General features: G+C 39.7%; 1 protein-coding gene and 1 long non-coding RNA gene across 4 annotated transcripts in view; one reads left to right on the top strand and one right to left on the bottom strand.

The window, feature by feature from the left end:
• LOC114597491 (uncharacterized) overlaps positions 1-7,797 on the top strand; it is a 28,230-nt gene extending 20,433 nt beyond the window's left edge. For all 3 annotated transcript variants that reach the window (XR_013393199.1, XR_013393200.1, XR_013393197.1), the window contains one exon: positions 7,152-7,797. This is a non-coding gene — a long non-coding RNA (uncharacterized LOC114597491). The remainder of the gene's footprint in view (positions 1-7,151) is intronic.
• The window catches only part of SMC3 (structural maintenance of chromosomes 3), a 30,689-nt gene continuing 14,044 nt past the window's right edge, over positions 3,084-19,728 (bottom strand). Inside the window, exons 13-29 of the mRNA XM_028730317.2 lie at positions 19,198-19,411; positions 17,133-17,236; positions 15,533-15,632; positions 14,950-15,110; positions 14,552-14,693; positions 14,044-14,194; positions 13,485-13,637; positions 12,193-12,344; positions 11,228-11,386; positions 10,685-10,792; positions 10,210-10,318; positions 9,395-9,642; positions 9,093-9,305; positions 8,068-8,259; positions 7,794-7,971; positions 6,672-6,778; positions 3,084-5,025 (exon numbers count right to left, since the gene is read on the bottom strand). Coding sequence (XP_028586150.1) covers positions 4,954-5,025; positions 6,672-6,778; positions 7,794-7,971; positions 8,068-8,259; positions 9,093-9,305; positions 9,395-9,642; positions 10,210-10,318; positions 10,685-10,792; positions 11,228-11,386; positions 12,193-12,344; positions 13,485-13,637; positions 14,044-14,194; positions 14,552-14,693; positions 14,950-15,110; positions 15,533-15,632; positions 17,133-17,236; positions 19,198-19,411 — 2,563 coding nt within the window. The 3' untranslated portion in view covers positions 3,084-4,953. The remainder of the gene's footprint in view (positions 5,026-6,671; positions 6,779-7,793; positions 7,972-8,067; positions 8,260-9,092; positions 9,306-9,394; positions 9,643-10,209; positions 10,319-10,684; positions 10,793-11,227; positions 11,387-12,192; positions 12,345-13,484; positions 13,638-14,043; positions 14,195-14,551; positions 14,694-14,949; positions 15,111-15,532; positions 15,633-17,132; positions 17,237-19,197; positions 19,412-19,728) is intronic.

The raw sequence follows: 19,728 nt of genomic DNA, 5'->3' as shown, positions 1-19,728 counted from the left end.
TGCATGAAATGTAATTTGAAACAGCTGCGTCAAGCTTCCAGTAGCACTGAAAATTGATGCTCACCCGCTGTGCTTATAAGTAGGCACGCTAAAAGCAACTGCTTGTTTCAAGAAACATAAACTACTTCACACTTTGTCCATTAACCTTACGGAGAATGGAACCTGAAGGCAGCAACACTTTGAAGTTGCACATTGCTATTTGACTAATATGAAACAGCTGGCAAGTTAAAGAAAAACATGGGCTTGGCCATGCGATGTCAGGTTAGAGGCACCACCTGGCGGCTGTAAACACATATAGCAAGCAGAGCTGAAATGAATTCCCATAAATGTTTAAAATGGCAGAGTTTTCCATTTTTCCACATTAATTTTTCTCAGGAGACCATTTCAAGCAAGTTTTAATTTGCATTTTGAATTGGACACTTGAAAGTAAAACAGTTAAAATGCATATTCTTGACTCGTGGCTGTTCTGATTTTGTCAAGCTTCGTCAATAAAGAATATACGCTGTCATCAGCAAATAACATCTACATTTATCTACCAAATACTGTCAGGTATTAAAAAAACCACCTGTCTGGAAGCCCTACCCTCTGACATGGAAAGCCTCATTCCTGCTGTGTTGAGGTTCCCTGTTACTCTCTGATGACAGGAATACACTCTAGGGCAGGGCTGAGGAACCTCTGGCCCTCCAGATGTTGCTGCACTACAACTCCCATGATTTCTGACTATCGGCCATGCTGGTTAGGACTGATGGCAGTGAGAGTCTGACAGAATCTGGAGGGTCATAAGTCCCTCCAGCCCTGCTTCAGGGCAAGGGTAGGCAAGGTTCAGGTTTGCATAATTTAGTGTGGGCATTCTTTTTCAAAACTAGAACCTCACAATCCATTATACACAGAACAGGTTCAGAGGCCAGTTAACCAAGACAAACGTACTAGAGATCATAGATTCTACTTAACAAATCCTACAAATGACTGGTCGAGCCCTGGTCAAAAGCAACAAAGTAGTAACACTCTGATTCTTCATATTATGCCAAGAGATGTGTGATTTGTATGAGGCCAGCCACTGCCTCTGTAGCAGAATTTTTTATATATATAATTGCCAGAGAGAGGGGGGTCTGTACGGAGCGGTTAAATCTCAGTTGTGGAATGCTTTCCCCAGAGAAGCTTGTTGCAAGCCTACTTTACTGCCTTTTTGGCCTCGGCAATGAACTTTTATCTTTCCCAAGCTTTTTATATATATATATATATATATTTAATCCTGCTGCTTTATGCTTTTTGTTGTTTTGTTGCTTTTATCATACTTTTAAAAAATATTAAAATGCAAATGCATTCTTCTTGTAAACCACCCTGGGAATGTAGGTGTAGGGCTGTACAAAAATGCTGCCAAAAATGCTTAATGTCATAGGCAGGGCCACAAAACTGAGAAACAAGGGACCTCAGGACACAAGCTGAGCCCAAGAATGGTACCAGGGCCCACTGTCTTTCCATTAAAATAACCCCCACTCCAACTGATCCCCTCCTCCTTGTGCTCCAGCAGCCCACTTCACAAAACAGAGCCTGTTGTGTTGGTGGTTGCTTGAAATTTGGGAGTAGCAGGAGCTGACTGATGGAGAATTATTTTGCACATCTTCTTCCCTGGTCCAGGGTGGGATCTGCAGCTATTCAATCCCAGGATAGTTGAGGAGTGGATATGGCATCAAAAGGGAAACTAGAAGCTACCCTGAGAACTCCCCAGTGATGCTGAAATATGCTGTTACCACATACTTCTCAGCCAATCAATTAGATGTGCAGTATCAGACGAGGAAGGGATGTAGTTTAGCATGCTTTTTTTCAGAACAAAATAAAACAAATCACCAAATTGGTCAGTCATAGAGATGGGGGCGGGCGGATTTGATTCAGTTTGCATTTATAGGAGAATTCATCAAATTCACACTTTCCAAACCATTACAAGAACCAAAACACAGCCATCCTCTGACCTCTGAATTTTGCAATGCAGGTTTCGTCTAATAACGTTTACAAAAATGCATCTTCTGGGGTAAAGTGTGCATAAAAATGTATATATTATGGAAAATTGCTTTGCAAAAATGTGTTAGGGAAAACTGGATACAATCAAATATCATGCTAAAATGATGGGTGTTCATGAGGGTTTTGAATAAGATTCACACAGTAAAGTGGCAATGTGGAGAATGGAACTTAAGCTTTGAAAAATGAGAAAACAGAAACAAAAATTGACAGATTTGCCCATCCCTAATCAACAGTTGAAAAGTTCTGCACATCCATTCTAGGATTCAGCCCTGGCACTGAAATCAGATTCTAGAACTAACTAAGCCTACCATGATAGGGGCCACAGCTCAGTGGTAGAATGCACACTTTATGCCTGCCAGGTTCAATTAATCTCATGTCTGAAATTAAGTTTGTCCACCAACATTAAAATTGGTTGTGTTCTGCTCCACAGTCAGTACTTCTAGAACTTGATATAGAATCTGTGTCCACCCCAGCTCCCATCAGCTCCAGTCAGCACAGCCAATTGTCAGGAATGGTAGTTGTAGTCCAACAAATCTGGAGGGCTACTAGTTCCCCTGCACCTCTCCTAAGACATGCACTAGAATTCGGTGTGGTCTACAAGGCCTCTGTGACCAGATATGAAGGGAATCCTTGGCAGATGTGGAAATGAATCCCTGATGACCAAGAGTCTGAAAACAAGGGTGATAAACCATTGTGTAACAACTAACACTTGTCAATACTAAAAACCATCCATTGTGTATTAAGCAAATACTAGTGTGGGGGAACCAGCTTGATAACAAATATTCAGAGAATGTGTAAAAACCTGGAGAATTTTTGAGCAAAATCCACAGATTCTGAGTTGAGGTGAAGTTATTATATATTATCTGCTCCTGATAATAGTAATGTTTCCTGTCCTCCGTTTCACAAAAGAATGGAGAACAAAGATTTGAAAATACTCTTGGGCTCACCTCACTATATTCCAAGAAGTAAGAAATTCCAGGGTCGCAGTGCCTATTACCCTGGTTTCGTGTTCTTTGGAGAGGCGCTAACTGTAATGCTGTTACCTTACAAAGCCCAAACACAGCTTTCTGACTTTTATTTTTTATTATTAATAATAATAAATTTCTTCACCCGTAAGGGTGAGGGCAGGTTACAACAATTTAAAATACAACATTAAAAACAGTTTAAAACAAAACATGTTGAGCGGGTGGGGTGGGGTGGGGTGGCTGCTCACCTGCCAAGAATGCCACGTGCTAATGCCTAATCTGGTACAATAGTGACACTAAGGAAAAATGTTTTTATCGTGCAACAGCTTCAACAATGCAATTTCATTAATTTTTTTTAAAAAAGCATTTACTGATCAGCTCCTTAAAAACTGTACTTTGTAAAAAGGAAAGTAAACCTATGCACAGATTTTTAAAACACTTTGAAGTATTAAGAGATTGTTTACTCGAGCAACACTAAATGAAGCCTTGGCTTGCCTCCCTGGCTTGGCATGCTAAAAGTTTTATTTTACAATGCCACCAGCTGCTAGTTTGGCTCTGCCAATAGCAAATAATATATTTTGGATCGCCCATCTGAATCTAGTCAGACATAAACATGGAACTAATCCTACATTGCTTGGCTACTATCCTAAATTACTAGGGGAGGGTCAGTACTAAACCAAACTAATATCTTTTTCCTGCTAATGCAGCACAGCTGATGCATCTGAATGGGTTTTTGTTTTTGTTTGCTTGCTTGCTTTGTACAATTGAAGATGATCAAGGAAGGTACTTTGAGGTAAATTCTCACATAAGTCTTGCTCTCCAGAGTGCTCCACTTCTGCAATGATATCATGTGTGAAGGATGTAAACCTCTCTCTCTTTGACATGGCTATACTGAAACCTGAAAGGAGGTGACATACTTGTGGAGTCACTCATAGATTGGGATAACTCATGATTTTAATCGTAGATATAATCTGTGGGAGAATCTATATGAATGACCCAGTTGCTGCTGAACTACAGCTTCCATAATCCCTGGCCATTGGCCAACTTTGCTAGCACTGATGGGAGTTGTAGTTCAGTAATAACTGGAAGGCCAAAGTTTCCCCACACCTGTTGTAAAACATCTGTGGAATAAGTATGTTGCACTAATACATCAAATTATGTAGAATCAAAATTCACCACCCCATGCTATCTAGCAATGAAAATGGTAGAAATATGAGATACTTCATTTAACCAGAACAGATGCTGTGCATATAACTAACTTGAAGTGGAGCATGATAGGTGTTCAGAGTTGCATGAGTTCCTAAGCTATAAAATAGAGTAAAGATGATGGAACAGAAAACCTATCTGATTGTGAGGCACCAAAGCCCATAAACCACAAGCAGAAGCTTACGTAAAGATTTACAACCAATCTCTGTAACCTATCATGACATCTAAAAAGCCAGTGACCTACAAGCCAGGAGTAAATTCATCTATAAGCTCTATTGCCAAATATTGATCTCCATACACATAAACAAACTGCATTCTACATGAAGTGATAGTAGACAGTATAGCAGTTCCCAATATCAAGAACATGTATCTAAATTACAGCATTAAAAACAATTATTTTATTGAAGCTATTTTAAAAAACCATGTGAGGCAGTATAAACATTAAAATTGTAACTGGGAAGGAAGAACTGGCATTTAAAACTCCAAAAAGTTAAAACAGCAAAAAAGACACATTAAAAGTACATTTTTAAAGCTACAGGTATAGTATGAAGGTAAAATTAACAGGTATTTTATAAAAGAATTTAACAGCACATATGTAAAATGGAATCCAATGTATACAGAAGTCATAATATTCAGATGCTCCATTAACTTATGTTAAAATAGCTTTTGAACAGTCACAATGTATTTCAGATTTTACACAGCTGCCCAGTGTAGAAACAAATATTTTACAGACTTTCCCAACAGGCTGACAGCTCTCTGCCACTTATCCATGAGTAGTATCATCTTCCACAAAGTCTTTGGCCATCTCTGCTGTGATCACATCAATATGACTGACCTAAATCAGAAAAAGAAACACGGTATTGAAATCAATGAAGATGCTAGCCAACATAACAGCTCCATGGTGTTTATGAAGCACTCTCCCTCTACAGTACTGTAAATTTGTAACTGTGTAATTAATGTATGAGCCAGGCAAAATCATTCTACCAAATGTTCCACACACAACATTTTGAAAATCTCAGCATGCAATACTGCATCCTAAATCCAGCTTCCATTTCTAACCTTTATGCTTGCAAATATGTACAGGCATCCTCCCATTTAGACACAATCAACTTGCACATGACCACAAATATGAACGGTGTCAGGAAATAAAGAGATTAAAACCAGGAAATGGCAGGAGAGAGCTGGAGAGTCCTTGTGGCCAGTGAGGAGACCCTCCCCGGAGCCCTAGGAAGACTTCAGTGAGGGTGGAGGAAGCCCCAAAGAGATGAGAGATACAGCAGGGCTTTGTGTAGGCTGTTCATTCTCCCCACCTAGCAACTGATGTGCACAGTAGCACAGCAGCCACTTCTCTGTGCAACCTCCAGTCTCCAGCTGGCCCCAGAACTTTAACTCTAGGTGTGGAGAGAGAGTGGGAAAGAGATTGCTGGGCAGCAGGGGGAAACGGGCATTTGGAGGCTTTTTAGCCCCACTTACAAAATATTTGCTTATGCATGCAGGGCCCCAGAATGTAACCCCAGCGTAAGTGGGGAGACGCCTGTATTTGAAAGTGAATGGACACTGCCTTGTGATGTTTCAGAAACTGGAGTGGTGAATGTCAGAACAAGATTTCCATTACTCAGAGCTTTTAGAGTCCTGCATACCTGATCCCGCCACCTATGAACAGCAAAGGCAGAGCAAAATAATCAGCCAGAGCAATTCAAACCCTGGCTGGGCAGCGGTGCAACACAATGAAGTGGCAAAGCAACCACTGTATCCACAAGCTTGTCCCTCCCAGGTGTGGGTACAGGCCATCAAGTGAGGCCAGTGGGGCAGCGCTCAAACACCCCGTTTTGAACCTTCATGCCAGTGGTTCTGCCAGCCTGCACTTTCAGTGGAAGAAAAAGGGAGCTCCAAGTTAATAGAGCTACACTTCACAGTCAGTGGGGCTGTTCTGGGCTGGTGGAGGGTGACCATCCCATCCACCCCCAAGTGTGACACATCACGGCTTTGGTCTGCACTCTAAATGACAAGAGTTACGTATTTTATACAAACAGCACAATTCAAACTCTTGGCACAGGATCTTTAATAGAATGGAGTGCATACTCTCCTACTTTTAGACTGTCATCTACAGAAAGCAGCCTAGAAGGAGGACAGCACGTACTTTGTACTAAAAATAATAAAGGTAAAAAATAAAAACCCTCCAGTCATATGTTCCGAAATGTCTGTGTATCTAGACATCTGTGCAGTACTACCCTTGCCTTCAGTCAGTCAAATGAAGCTGAAATCTATGCAAACACTAAAAATCAAGTCACTAGAAATGTGTCAGAGGCCATCGCAGCCTTTAACATAAGCCTGTTGAATTCATGTGCCTTTATTGTTAATGAAGTGATTTATAAGCAGGTTCCAGATTTATTATTTATGGTAACAGTGTCCCATCATGCTTTGGAGGGACTTCAGCCATTGCCTACAATAATTTATTTAACATGTTTTATAATTGCATACCTTATTTCTGAATTTTACACCATAAAATTTATCAGCAGACTCGAGCAGTTCCGGCCTGAAAGTTGTGGTAATAAACTGAGCATGTTCTGCCAGTTCCATGATCATATCTGGGGAAGTAAAACAAATTTCTCAACGAACATTGAAATAATTTTCCAGGCATTTCTTTAGTGGGTAAGTAATAAAATGCAGAAAGTTCTGGTACATAACAAAGTGTGATATTAAAATGCAAGCAAATTTCAGCAATTGGCTCGAGTGGGCATCACATGACTATTCTGTAAACTGTCATAGGAGCTCGATTTGGTCAGCATTTGATTCATCATGTATGGAATAAATGTGGAAGGACTTGGAAGAAATATATAATTGTTACGATATAGAAGCAATGCGGCTTGATTTTCTAACAATAATTGGGAATATACCAGTCAAGAAATCAAGGGGTAACTCCATCTTCCTGGCTGCTGCACTGCTCTTTTGTCATTTCAGATAATGTGCCAGAGCAGGATTGGGACTGCCACTATGAAAACTTTTCCAAGGTTGATGGAAGCAGTAGCAATAAGGCTTGGTTGAAGAAAAATGCTTTCGCCTGGTATCTAAAAATATATATAATGAAGGCACCAGCCTAATCTTCCTGGGGAAAGTATTCCACAAAGAGGGAGCCACTGCAGAAAAGGCCCATTCTCATGTTGCCATCCTCTGGACGAAGAAGGGCCCCAAATGCAGAGCCCAGGTTGGTTTATAAGGTTTACACATCTTAATAAAGCCAATTACCTTCTAGAAGTCATACTCTGCCTTACTATTACAATGTCATTCGCATCAGTGAGACCCAGACCTATCTGGGGAATCCACAGAGCTAGGGAACTGGTCAACTTCAAGTGGCAAATATCTCCCTGTGTTCCTTCCTTCAGCTACAGTGAAACAGCCATCCATGTTCCCAAAAAGCATTAACAGCATTTCACTTCTGTACCTCGGAGGACAGCCACAAGTCGCACATATGCCACATTAAGCAGCTATAATGAAACTATAATCCCAATTATTTTTATTATGAGAAGCTTTCTTTGTAACTGCAATTAGATAGAGAAGTAATATGTAGCATTGTGTTGAACAATAAAATACCCAAGACTCTACCTGAAACTGCCTTTCTATGCTGGGCATCTAGGGCTTGATCAATTTCATCAAAGAGGTAAAACGGCGCAGGGTCACATTTCTGGATAGCAAAAATTAAGGCTAGAGCCACAAGTGACTTCTGTCCACCAGAAAGCTGCTGCATCTCTCTCATTTCACCTTGTTTGCCAGTAAATGACACCTGCAGGAACAATGAAAGATTAGTTACTGCTAATTCTTAAGCATTACCATAATATAATTTGTGGTCATGAGAGTGCAAGGTAAAATATTCCATTACCCTAATCCCAACTCCAGTGAACTGGTCTACAGAAGGAACACTACTTTGAGATCCTGATCCCTTTTCACTCTCAGCACCACCTTCACCTTCATCTTGAGATTGACTGCCTTCCACATCACCTTTCTTCATCACAAGTGTAGCTTTCCCCCCAGGCACCAGCTTCTGAAAGACTTCACTGAAGTTCTTTGAGACCTTGAGAAAGAGTAATTCAATCCATATTAATCTTTGCACAAATAACCTGGAGGCTTTTTTCTGACAGGAAAATATTTGTAAAAGTAATTTAAAAGGATTTCAAAAGCTACTTTGGTAAAGCATTGCCATAAGAGTTCATCCTAGAAAATCCCATCCCATCCCATCACCCGATTAAAGAAGTACTCTAATAATTGCTGATTCAGTGTTTCCAAAGTGCACTAAACACAAAGTAGCAAAGTGGTGCTTGCCACTGGCACTTGTGGCAAAACAAAAAACTTGAATGACAAAAGACTGGGGACTATATGGGCTGGCTCCCTATACTCTGTGTGTATAAGGGACCCTACGCTTGCAACAACATATGTACACAAAGCTCCTCCACGTGTGCACAGGGGTGGGGGTGGGGATAGAGAATCTGGATTGGCTCAGGATCTCCTCTTGTGTAGAGCATTGATATGCAAGCAGAGTCTCTTCACACATGCACCAAGCGCCAATACTGCAGTTGGTGGGGTCAAGAGCAGGTTTATCCTGTATCAAACTCATAGCAATTGTGGTAAACGTAGTACAGTATAAAAAATTTCTAGCACCTACAAATATTTACAATCTGGTTAGAATCTAGTCTGAGACATGTGCCTGTGTTAGGACCTTTTCATAGAGTGAATAAGTTCTTGCTAAGATTTCAGTAACCTCAGTTTGCTTGTAAAAATAAAACCAGGTGACAATTTATGAACTTTTCAAATATGAACACATGCAAAATACATAATACAATTGTTTCCAACATGTAATTCAAAGCACGTCAAACAGCATTGTCACTCACAATGAGTGCCAAATAATACCTGTTTGAATGTCAGCTGGATAGCTTCATATTTTCTGAGTTCAAGGACATTCATCAACTCCATGATGGACTTGTAGCCCCTGTCCAACTCTTCTTGACGTTTTATCAACTTCTCCTTCTGCTCTGAGAAGTTCACAAACTGATCTAGAGCTTTTTTATTGACATGACTGTATTTTTTCAGTTCTGTGTTGCATTGTTCCAGTTTGCGAAATAGCTGTATAAAAGAATTGAGAAAATCCATCAGAGCACGGTATGAACCACCACTCACTGTCTCTGGAGATGAGCACTCAACACTTTTGTTACCTGCTTCAGGCTCAAAGTCTGGTATTTTTCGAACGCTTCCTGGGGAAGTGATCCCAATTCCCTGATTTTCTTCATACACTCCTCCTTCTTCTTCAGAAGCATGCCTTGCCGGTTAGTCATTTTTTCAAGCTCTTTTGTGTCATGATTAATAGCATCCATGTGCTCTTTCTCCATGTTCTTCCAGCGCTCCATGCTCTTTTGGAGTTCTTTGATTCCTGCTTCTGTTTTATCAATTGAATTGTCCAGATCTAGTATAACAAATCAGAGAATAGTATAAAAACGTATAGTTGAAATTGAGCCTTACAACTTGATATACAAAGAAAATGCAGAACATTGATAAATCTTTATTAATAATATCTATGATTTTAAAATATAACCAGGGTGGGGTGGGAATGTACTCTGGAATGTTGTTAATAAACTCCCAAAGGTGATGAAGAACAAGACAACAAAATCCAGATGTGCCAGTATAAAGAAATGAAGGTATGTTAAGATTATGTCAAGCACAGCATCCACTACAACTTCTAGCAGCAGCTTCAGAAAGAAGCCATGGAATCCATTGCACTAAGGGAGTCCAATAAGCTTTTATCCTTCTGGAGGGCTTAACGGGAAGCACAGCTAATGTGTCCAGGCTTGTGCTACCAGTTCTAGTTATTCTTTATCCTTCTTTGTACTATTTGTACTGTATACTCTTTGAACATGATTTCATTTCAGTGTTATAATCTTTGTTAATTGTTCTTGGAATACTTTAAGTTAACTGTATTTTAGAATATTTTAATAAAATATACTAGATATGACACCTTCTCTTGATTACCAACCTTCTGAGCGTGCCAGCGTATCTTTCACTCGTTTGTTGATAGCCTCAAGCTCTGATGTTGTTGCTGTAAGAACAGTGCCACCTTCTGTCTCTCTCAGCTCATTCAGCTCCTAAAAATGCAAAATGTTAACAGCATGCAAGTTCAGCCGATGCAAATAAGGAAACTATAGACTATACTACATAGAAGAGGTTACTTTTCATGGTTTACAATATATTATTATTGAATAGCTCATTTTTATAATTGATTAGAAATATAGACTGCAGCTTCACACCAAAAATTGCATAAAGAGAATTTATATTTGTGTCATCATAGGATTCTCCAAAATTTGTTGAATGTTGGCAGTTCAATAAATAAATATTATGTGAACATCCACTAACTTAGAGACACACCAGTAAATACCGAGTCACTGTGATGATTTTAAAATGGTTTTTAAAAAAATGTTAAGAATGGAGTGGATCAAAATAAAATATCTTACCTGTTCAACTTGGTCTAAGCGCTTTCTCAAATTCTCATTCAGATAAGTCTCGACTCGTGTGATGATCCCCTCAAGCTTGATCCTTTCATTCAAAAGCTGTCTGTTTTCCTATAAACCAAGAAATACATATGGATATACAAAAACAACTAAATATTGTTGGCTGATTGTTTTAAAAAATAATTTTATTTCACAATATTTATACATCGCTTTATGTTACTAAAACCTCAGAGTGGTTTACAAAACTAAAGTTATCAGCTAAAACTGTTTACTGGTATTTCATTAAATGCTTTATGCTCTCCACTATTTGCATACATGTTTTATAAGTACATTCTAGCAAGCCCACTGAAATCTATGGGCACCCATTGATTCCAGTGGATCAGCTCTATGAATGACGAACGTTGGTATCACACTATTTTTGCTACCAAATGAAAAGGTAGCAAAGGTAGAAAGTGGGGAAGGAAATAGTTCTGAACAGGCTTTTGTACATAATTTCCCAACATTCTTAAACACAGCAATTTTATTTTTCATTTTAAGTGTCCTTACTTGCTGTAGCTGTCGGATCTCATCATTAAGTGCATCAACTCGTTTCTGGTCCTCTAAACTGAGCTGCGACAACAGGTCTGTCCCCAGTTCTGCTTTTAAAGACTCCCGGGTTGATTCCATAGCATGTAAACTTGCCTCCAAACTTTGTAAGCTGCGTTGCTGAATTAAAAATTAAATGCGAGTATCATGAAATAAGCCTTCCAGTTTATCTAATTATGTGATCTAGCAGCAAATGCCATATAAAAAAGGCTTAAACGCAATAAGCAACAACAGTGATCTCACTCATATATGTACCTACTCAGAAGTAAAATCCTACTCTGCAGCCTTAGAGACTCTCAGGGAATATGAAACTGGACTGAGAAATAATCATAATCATAAGCATTACTATTACTATTACTTGCTTGATTCCTTTTTTAAAACCAGTTAATCTACTGGATAGCACACTGAACAATCCAGATAATGAAAGTATAATCTGCTGTGCAGGAAGAGCAATCAAAGCCCTTGAACTGTCATGCTGGAGGGGGTTTGGATGGAGCGGAGGTGGCCCTTTACTAGACTCTGCTGCTGGGGAAGCTCCACCATCAGGGGAATGCCCACTTGTAAGCACAGGATCTGCTGGATCCTGAGCAGGCCCTACTGCTGTCATATGATGGCAATTAGCCTGATTCAGCAAAGGAACTGAACTAGCAAAGGGGCGTTTTTTTCCTGCTGCCGACATGACTGGTACAAGTGACTGGGCTGTGGATGCACCAGTGGTTGCTCTATTCCATTAAACCAGCCACTGCGAGTCAGTTGTTAGGATTATAGTTATATCTGTTGATAGCTCAATCAGTAGAGAAATAGACTCTTAATCTCAGGGCTATGAGTTCGAGCCCCACGTTGAGCAAAATATTCCTGTATTGCAGAGAGTTGGGCTAGATGACCCTCGTGGTCCCTTCCAACGCTACAAATCTATGATCCCATACCTTAGGCATAAATGTTTTCTCTGACTGCTGTCTCTTCTCTTTCAACATTTTCATCTCCGATAAGATGCTGTCTCTGGAAGCTTTGAATTTTCTTTGTTGGGTTTCAATCTGCTGCATCTGATTCATTAGCTGATCAATTTCATTATTAATCCATGCAGTGTGCTAAGGAAAAATTCTGATCATCATGAACATTATGAATGATATAAAATCAGTATGTTGTTGGTCTTAAAAAATGAATCCTTTTACAGCAATAAAGGCTGTTTACAAATCATAGCATATTAACATGGACAGAAATACTACATGCCACAACCTTCTATAAACAAATGCAGTGCAAGTTACAATATGGCTGAAAATTGTACTTACAAGCTAATCACCTACCAGACTTAACCACAAACCCAGCAAAAACAATCTCATATGCACCTTTTGAGCAAAGCTCCTGGCATATTTGTTCAGTTTCTACAACGCTACTGGTGAAGAGCTACTCTCTGCAAATATACGGTTAAGACCCCTTTTTCTGTTCTTCTAGGCCCAGCAAATCTTGACTGATATCTCAGCAACAATATACCTACACTACTTTTTCTTAACAGCAACCAGCCCTTCTGAGTTTCCCAAACAGTGACCAAAGCATAAGAACGTAAGAAGAGCCTGCTGGATCAGGCCAATGGCTCATCTACTCCAGCAACCTGTTCTTACAGTGGCTGAACGGTTGCCTGTCAGAAACCAGCAAGCAGGATTCTACCACAAGAGCATTCTCCCCTTCTGTGGTTTCCAGCAACTGGTATTCAGAAGCATTGCTGCCTCCAACTGTGGAGGAAGAGCATAACCATCATGGCCAGGAACCACTGACAGCCCTTTCCTTCATGAATTTGGCCACTGCGCTTAAAGCCACCCACGTTCATGGCCATCACTGCCTCCTGTGGGAGTGAGTTCCACAGTTTAACCATGTGTTGCATGAAGTAGTAGTTTCTTTTATCCATCTTGAATCTTCCAACACTGCTTCATTGGTTATGTCATGAGACAGGGGGGAAAAACCCCACTTTTCTCTATCTACTTTATCCATGCCATGGTTAATTTTATAAACTTCTATTATGTCATCTCTTACTCGCCTTCATGCAGAAGACAAATGCATGTACACTGAGAGACATACAAAACTACCAACAGCATTCACACACTATTTGTACCTCAGTCATCCATTCCCTTACACACAATGCAGTTATTTTACTGAGAAACAGGCAAATAAGCAATCCCACCAGCAACACCCTCCACATATGAACAAGCACTATGAAGGATATTTTCAATGTTTCTTCGCAGGTTTTCATTGAGCTTTGCTTCAAGTTCTCCTAGTTCTTCTTCCACCTTTCTTACATCTTTCTGCAGTTCAAGTCGAGACTTTCTTGTGTCATAATAACCCCCAGTCAAAGCCCCTCGGTGGCTGACTTGATCACCTGGGGGTGGGGAATATATTTGTGAAGAATAGAAGCTAATCTGATGTAGGGCAGGTGAGTGTGACTTGGTTGAAATGGCCCTGCCGGCCAAATCGAAAGGCCTAGAAGAACTAGTTAGGCCTGTGGGCTGGAAATTCCCCTTCTGCCGCTTTAAAATTATTATTAACACTTAATGAAAAACATTTACAGCTCTACCTAAGTTATTCTAAAAATCAAGCAATTACATTTGTATGAACTGGCCTTTTCAATATATAGCCGGAACAGGGTTTGGGAGAGAACTAGTACACAACAAATTCAGCTTATCAGAACACAATGAATTATATATGCTTTGTTGAATAGCTGACAAAGAGCCAAGTAAACTGTGAAATCCCTTTCCTTTGCAAATAAAATTGAACCTAAGTCATACCTTCCAGAGTAATACAATCCATAGTAAAAGCTCTAGCCAGCTGGGTAGACACTTCCATACTACGACAAATAAGAGTCTTTCCAAAAACATGCTTGAAGGCTTTATCAAATCTTGGATTGTATCTTAGTTTACTGATCATAGGAATAGCATCCTGAAAGCAAGAATATTAAACAGTTAAAAAGAAGTACAAGTGTACTGCATTTATTTTCAGGTACAAAATGTATACAATAAAAAAGCCAACCTGGTGCCAAAAATACAAATAATTGAAATGTAGAATATAATAATCTAGAATGTAAGTAAATCACACCAGGATTCCCTTAAATTAAAGGAAAATAACCTGGCTAAAAGACAGATTTAGAACGACAACATGCAGGGACAAATGAAATACAGGTTGCATCCACCTTTGCAATCATTTTATTTGTGGCCAAAATAGCACTGAAACGATTACAAGTATGTGGGCCTAACAGGACAATTTGCTATTTAAAGAAGACGATGACGGCAGACTCACATTGGTTTCAGGGTATGCAGTATCTCTAACATCCAGCTTGTTCAGAGGCAGAAAAGTTACTTCTCCGGGTAGATTCATTTTATTGAACTCCATTAATATCTTGGTACTAACTTCATCAGAGTCTACAATATGATAAAAAAGCCTAACATGAAAAGAGAGAGAACAAAGTTGAATGAATGAATGTTTAATCTTAAATTAAAACTGCATTGTCTCCCCTCCTACATGCCATCAAGCACTACCAAGAAAAAAATCCTATGGAACCAAAAAGTTTCATGCACTAATATTTATTAGAAAAAAGCCCAATTCACCATTTTAAGTGCTAGCAGACAACGGTTTAAAGTTAATATGTTCACATTGAACATTTCCACAGGAAAAAAGCCTAGTAATCAGAACTATACCTGTTTCCTGCAGTAACTTCAACACAGGTGTAGAAAGCAGGCTCACACTCGAAGTTATTCATTACTATTCCATGATAGCCATTCTGAACATGTTGGTTAATGCCTTTGCGACGGAAATGCTCCAAGACTTTGTTTATGCTGTCAATGCCATTTAGAATAGCCTGTCATAATGAAGCAGAATTACTTGAGCTTCCTATACTTTGTGGAAATAGTCACTATTTCTCTCTCTAAGGATTTCCTCCACTTTTAGTTATCATCAGTTTTATACCAACAGGACATGTTATGCAATGATCATTATAATGCACGCAGCACTGAATCCATTATTTATTCAGACAAGTTAATATACACAACTATAGGGCAACTGTATGCACTTAAGCAAGTGATTGGTGACCACAGAAGCTAATTTAAAAAACCACAGTTTGGTTTGTATTTGTGACTTGGTAATACAAATGAATTTGTCTTTAGACAGTTTTGATTTTTACTTTTGGCCTGACCATTCCCCACAAAATTCTTCAGAAGGAAAAAGAACTATATTAGTTTCTGAAAATATATCGTAATTATGACAGCATGCTATGACTCTCACCTTTCCTGTTGCTGCTCTAAGAAGCTGCTGTTTCTTTTCCAAGTCCTCCCGTTTTGCAGCAAGAGCTTGCTGTTCTGCATTCTCTTCTCTCCACAAGTAACTGAAAAAATAGTACACTTCCATATTACAAAACGTATCTTCAAGGAAAAACAGAATAAAATACCAGATCAGGGTAAGGTAAAGGTACCCCTGCCCGTACGGGCCAGTCGTGTCCGACTCTAGGGTTGTGCGCCCATCTCACTTAAGAGGCCGGGGGCCAGCGCTGTCCGCAGACACTTCCGGGTCACGTGGCCAGCGTGACAAACTGCATCTGGCGAGCCAGCACAGCACACAGAAACGCCGTTTACCTTCCCGCTAGTAAGCGGTCCCTATTTATCTACTTGCACCCAGGGGTGCTTTCGAACTGCTAGGTTGGCAGGCGCTGGGACCGAGCAATGGGAGCGCACCCCGCCGCGGGGATTCAAACCGCCGACCTGACGATCGGCAAGTCCTAGGCGCTGAGGTTTTACCCACAGCGCCACCCGCGTCCCTATCAGATCAGGGTAGTGGTATTATAATAACCTTGTCCTAATCTAAAGCTTTCCACAAGAATTTTTTAATGCTATTAACTCTTTTGTTAAATCTCTTCTACAGTGTATAGCTCCTCAAAATGATTTATTATCCCTAACAAGAAGAGGCAATATGTCATATATCTCTTAAAGTATCACTCCTTTTTTCTAACACAGCAAAAATCCTTGCCACCAAGATTGGAGAACAAAAAATTAGATAGACAGTACTTCATGCAAGCCCCCTGCCTCCAGGTTTCACATTTTGGGAAATTTAGAGTATTTTTGAAATAGCTGGAGTACTAAAAGAAGTGCAAGGGAAAGTTGGAGAACAGCCATCAAATGTAGGAACCTGGAATTAAACAGAATTAAAAACCAGGCCCTAATTGCTAGAATCCATGAATGAGGTTCCCTCTGATAGTAAAACAGTGCTTACACATTCTCAAACTTTTCTCCAGAACTATCATGGCTATAATCTCTGGAAAATATGAAAGCTCAGATTCCCAGGATGCTATATTCCACTCCATAATTGTTTTCTATCTCAACACAGATTTTATGAGTCAACTCCATGGGTTGGAGTATAACAGTGCCTATACTAATAAGATAACAGAAATTCAAGCACTGCTATAATCTTTGCTTCCAGGTACAGTGCACTCTTCTGTTACATGGATGAATCCAACTGGTCCCCTTCCGCTGACAGAAGGGATTTTGATTCCTAAGTTGTGTGCACTAACATTAGAGGATGAGTGATTTTTTTCAGTCGCTCTTCCCTTCTGCAACTCCCAGTAACCTGCTAAAACCAGCTCCAGAAAGTTGAGAGAACACTGTCGAAACACAGTAATAACAGTGTTTCCTCCTTTTTTATAATCAAACATCTCTATTGGAACAAAAGCCCTATCCTGAGTGTGAGGGCCCTCAATGGATTGTACCCTATACCGATAATAGTTAAACAATGAAACCGTATTTATTAATGTCTGAGTAATCAATATTTATATACATCACTGTACATATTCACACAATATAGGATAGGTCAACCCTTTAAAAAAATTACTAACTTTCTCTCACTCTGTAGTTCATCTTTTTTGTTCTTCACTTCATAGTATTTTCTGTCCAGTTCTTCAACACGAGCTTTCACTTCATTAAGATCCTGGTCCAGTTTCTAATGCATAAAAGGAGATATTTTAAAATTCAGCATCTCATGATTTTAATTGACTCCAATACATTTTGTTCCCTTAAGCAGCAGAATTATGTTCAGAATAAAATAAAAGATCCTATTTACAGTTTATAGAGAACATTGATAAGAAACTAAAGCTACAACTGAGCAATTTAGATTTTTGGCTACGGTACTTTCAGCATAGGGTATATTTGACTACAAAGATGGAACAGTCATATTTGACAATTGCTTGGAAGGTTTTCATTCACGGCTCAAGCCCATGCGGACAGCGAAGTGATATGGAGTATGCTCTTTATATTGTACTGGCCCCACATACTCCAGATCCATTTTACATCTGCACATTTAATGAGCCCAGGTCCAACCTGCACAATCTTTGTTCTGCAAAACCCCCCCCCCCATTCAACATGTCCTATGCATGGAAACATGAGAGACCAGGTTAAGGGGTTAGTAGTTTACATGAGGCAGGATTGGCCAGTAGAGTTCCAAACTTACACTGCATGTCTTCTAAAAATATTCAGAAAACAGGATGACAAAATATAGGGTTGAAGTTGTAGCTTACTTAATTATACCATAATTACACCTCCAGTTTTTAAAAACAAAATCATGGAACTTTCAAGATAATGGGTTACATCCAACTGGGAGTTCACACAAGGTAGCTCACACAAGGAGAACTTGCCATTTCTTCTTCCTCCTCCTCACCACTCACCCCCCCCCCCCAATGTATTCAAAAGTTGCAATACATTTTCTATCAGCATATCCCCTCCACAGACACCTCTGTGATGGTGGTGGCATTAAACTATGCTGCTCTTCTTCAATAAAAGAGAAAAAGGGAGACCAGATCGTGTCAAAGGTCTCTTTTTTTGAGATGCCTTTGATTAGTCACCAATGGTATGCCTCCTCCCCACCGATTCCTAGGTGTCATGACCTGGGACCCAGATGGATGTTGTGGCCTAGGACATATGTCAGAACCCATAGCAAGCACACCTGTGCTCACACCCTCTGTCACAGAACACATCTCTATACTGTACACAAGTGACCTCAGCTTGCCAAGTGCTGAGTCTGCTTAAACACATTATCACAGCCACAACCACAACTGTCCTGTATAGGAAATGTACTGGAAATATAGCCATCTCTGCCTGCTTATTTTGCAGTGCTGTCTTGGCCTTGAAGCTTGGACAGCTTGCTAATTTTCCCTACAACCCTCAACTGTGAATAGAAGCTGCATTTTTGTCTTTTTGCGAACAAGCAGTGTCTCTCTTATCAGCTTCCAAAGCAGAGAAAAGCAAGCTAACCTTGGTAGATCTTCTAAGAAGAGAAGCAGTACATTCTTCTTACCCAGATTAGGCTTCATGTAGCAGACAGCAGAAAGGCTGGCAGCGTAGAATGCAACATTTGTATGAGTCAATAGTCAATTTATTTCCTTTGCTTAGAACTACAGTATTGCACAGTACGTAGGAGCATGTCTTGAGCATGCGTAGAGATAGCCAAATAGGATGGCTTAAGCTTCTGCCATAAATGCACTCTTTTCTATAATATTATTAAAGTTTTCTGCACCCTTTGTTTGGGGTTCCAGCTTTTCGGAGATATCTACTGGGGCCTCTAGATTTATGCTGCACCAACAAATATGAACTCTTTCCACGTGCTGAGTTTGTCTTCTTTTGGCTGAAGAATCAGTGTTTTTATTCCACCCTCCTTTGTAGGGTAACACCACCAGAGCGTCTCCTAATGCCTCCTTCTCACATTCCAGATGTTTCTCAAGGGTTCCCTGAACCTCAAGAGTATTTACGGGAGGGAGGGGGCAAGGAATTTTCACTGTGCCAGCATGGTGGTGAACGCAACCCAACGCATATGAAGCCACACCCAACATACAGAAGCCCTGATTATATACAGTACTTATAATTTGCCCTGATTCAAATATTTCTGTACCACTAAACTCAAATCCTTACACTATACTGCTCCAGATTCTTCTCTTTGTTAGCCTCCGTGTCTTCTAAATCTTTATGTATAGCAGCGATCTGCCGTTTCTTGTCATTGATAGCTTGATCTAAGGATTTCAGTTCTTTTTTAATCCATTTATCTCTCTCTTCTTTTGATGTAAACTGACTTCCTCGACCTTGCTTTGCATAAAGATCTGTTCTTTCCTGGGTGGCCTGTGCCAGTCTGTTGGAAGAGAAAAATATAACTGAAACCTTTTAACATGAAATTATAATGCTATAAACCTAACAGAGAAGCATATTCTTCATATTTAACATGACACATCAAATTTGAATTAAACTGTGGCAGGGAACTGAAAGAAGTCATTTCAAGAAACACTTGTGTTCTTTTCTTTCAATTTTGTTATTTAACAATTGCTTCTCTTTTAAACTTGTTTTATCACTTTCTACTCAATCATCTTCTATTTCAACAGGTCTCAGAAAGCAGAGAGAGAGAGAGAGAAAGCTTTGAAATTTTTTTGATAGTGAGGTAAGATATATACT

This window comes from Podarcis muralis, chromosome 6, assembly GCF_964188315.1.
Source record: "Podarcis muralis chromosome 6, rPodMur119.hap1.1, whole genome shotgun sequence".
Lineage (NCBI taxonomy): Eukaryota > Metazoa > Chordata > Lepidosauria > Squamata > Lacertidae > Podarcis > Podarcis muralis.
This window is presented reverse-complemented; position numbering and strand designations above follow the sequence as displayed.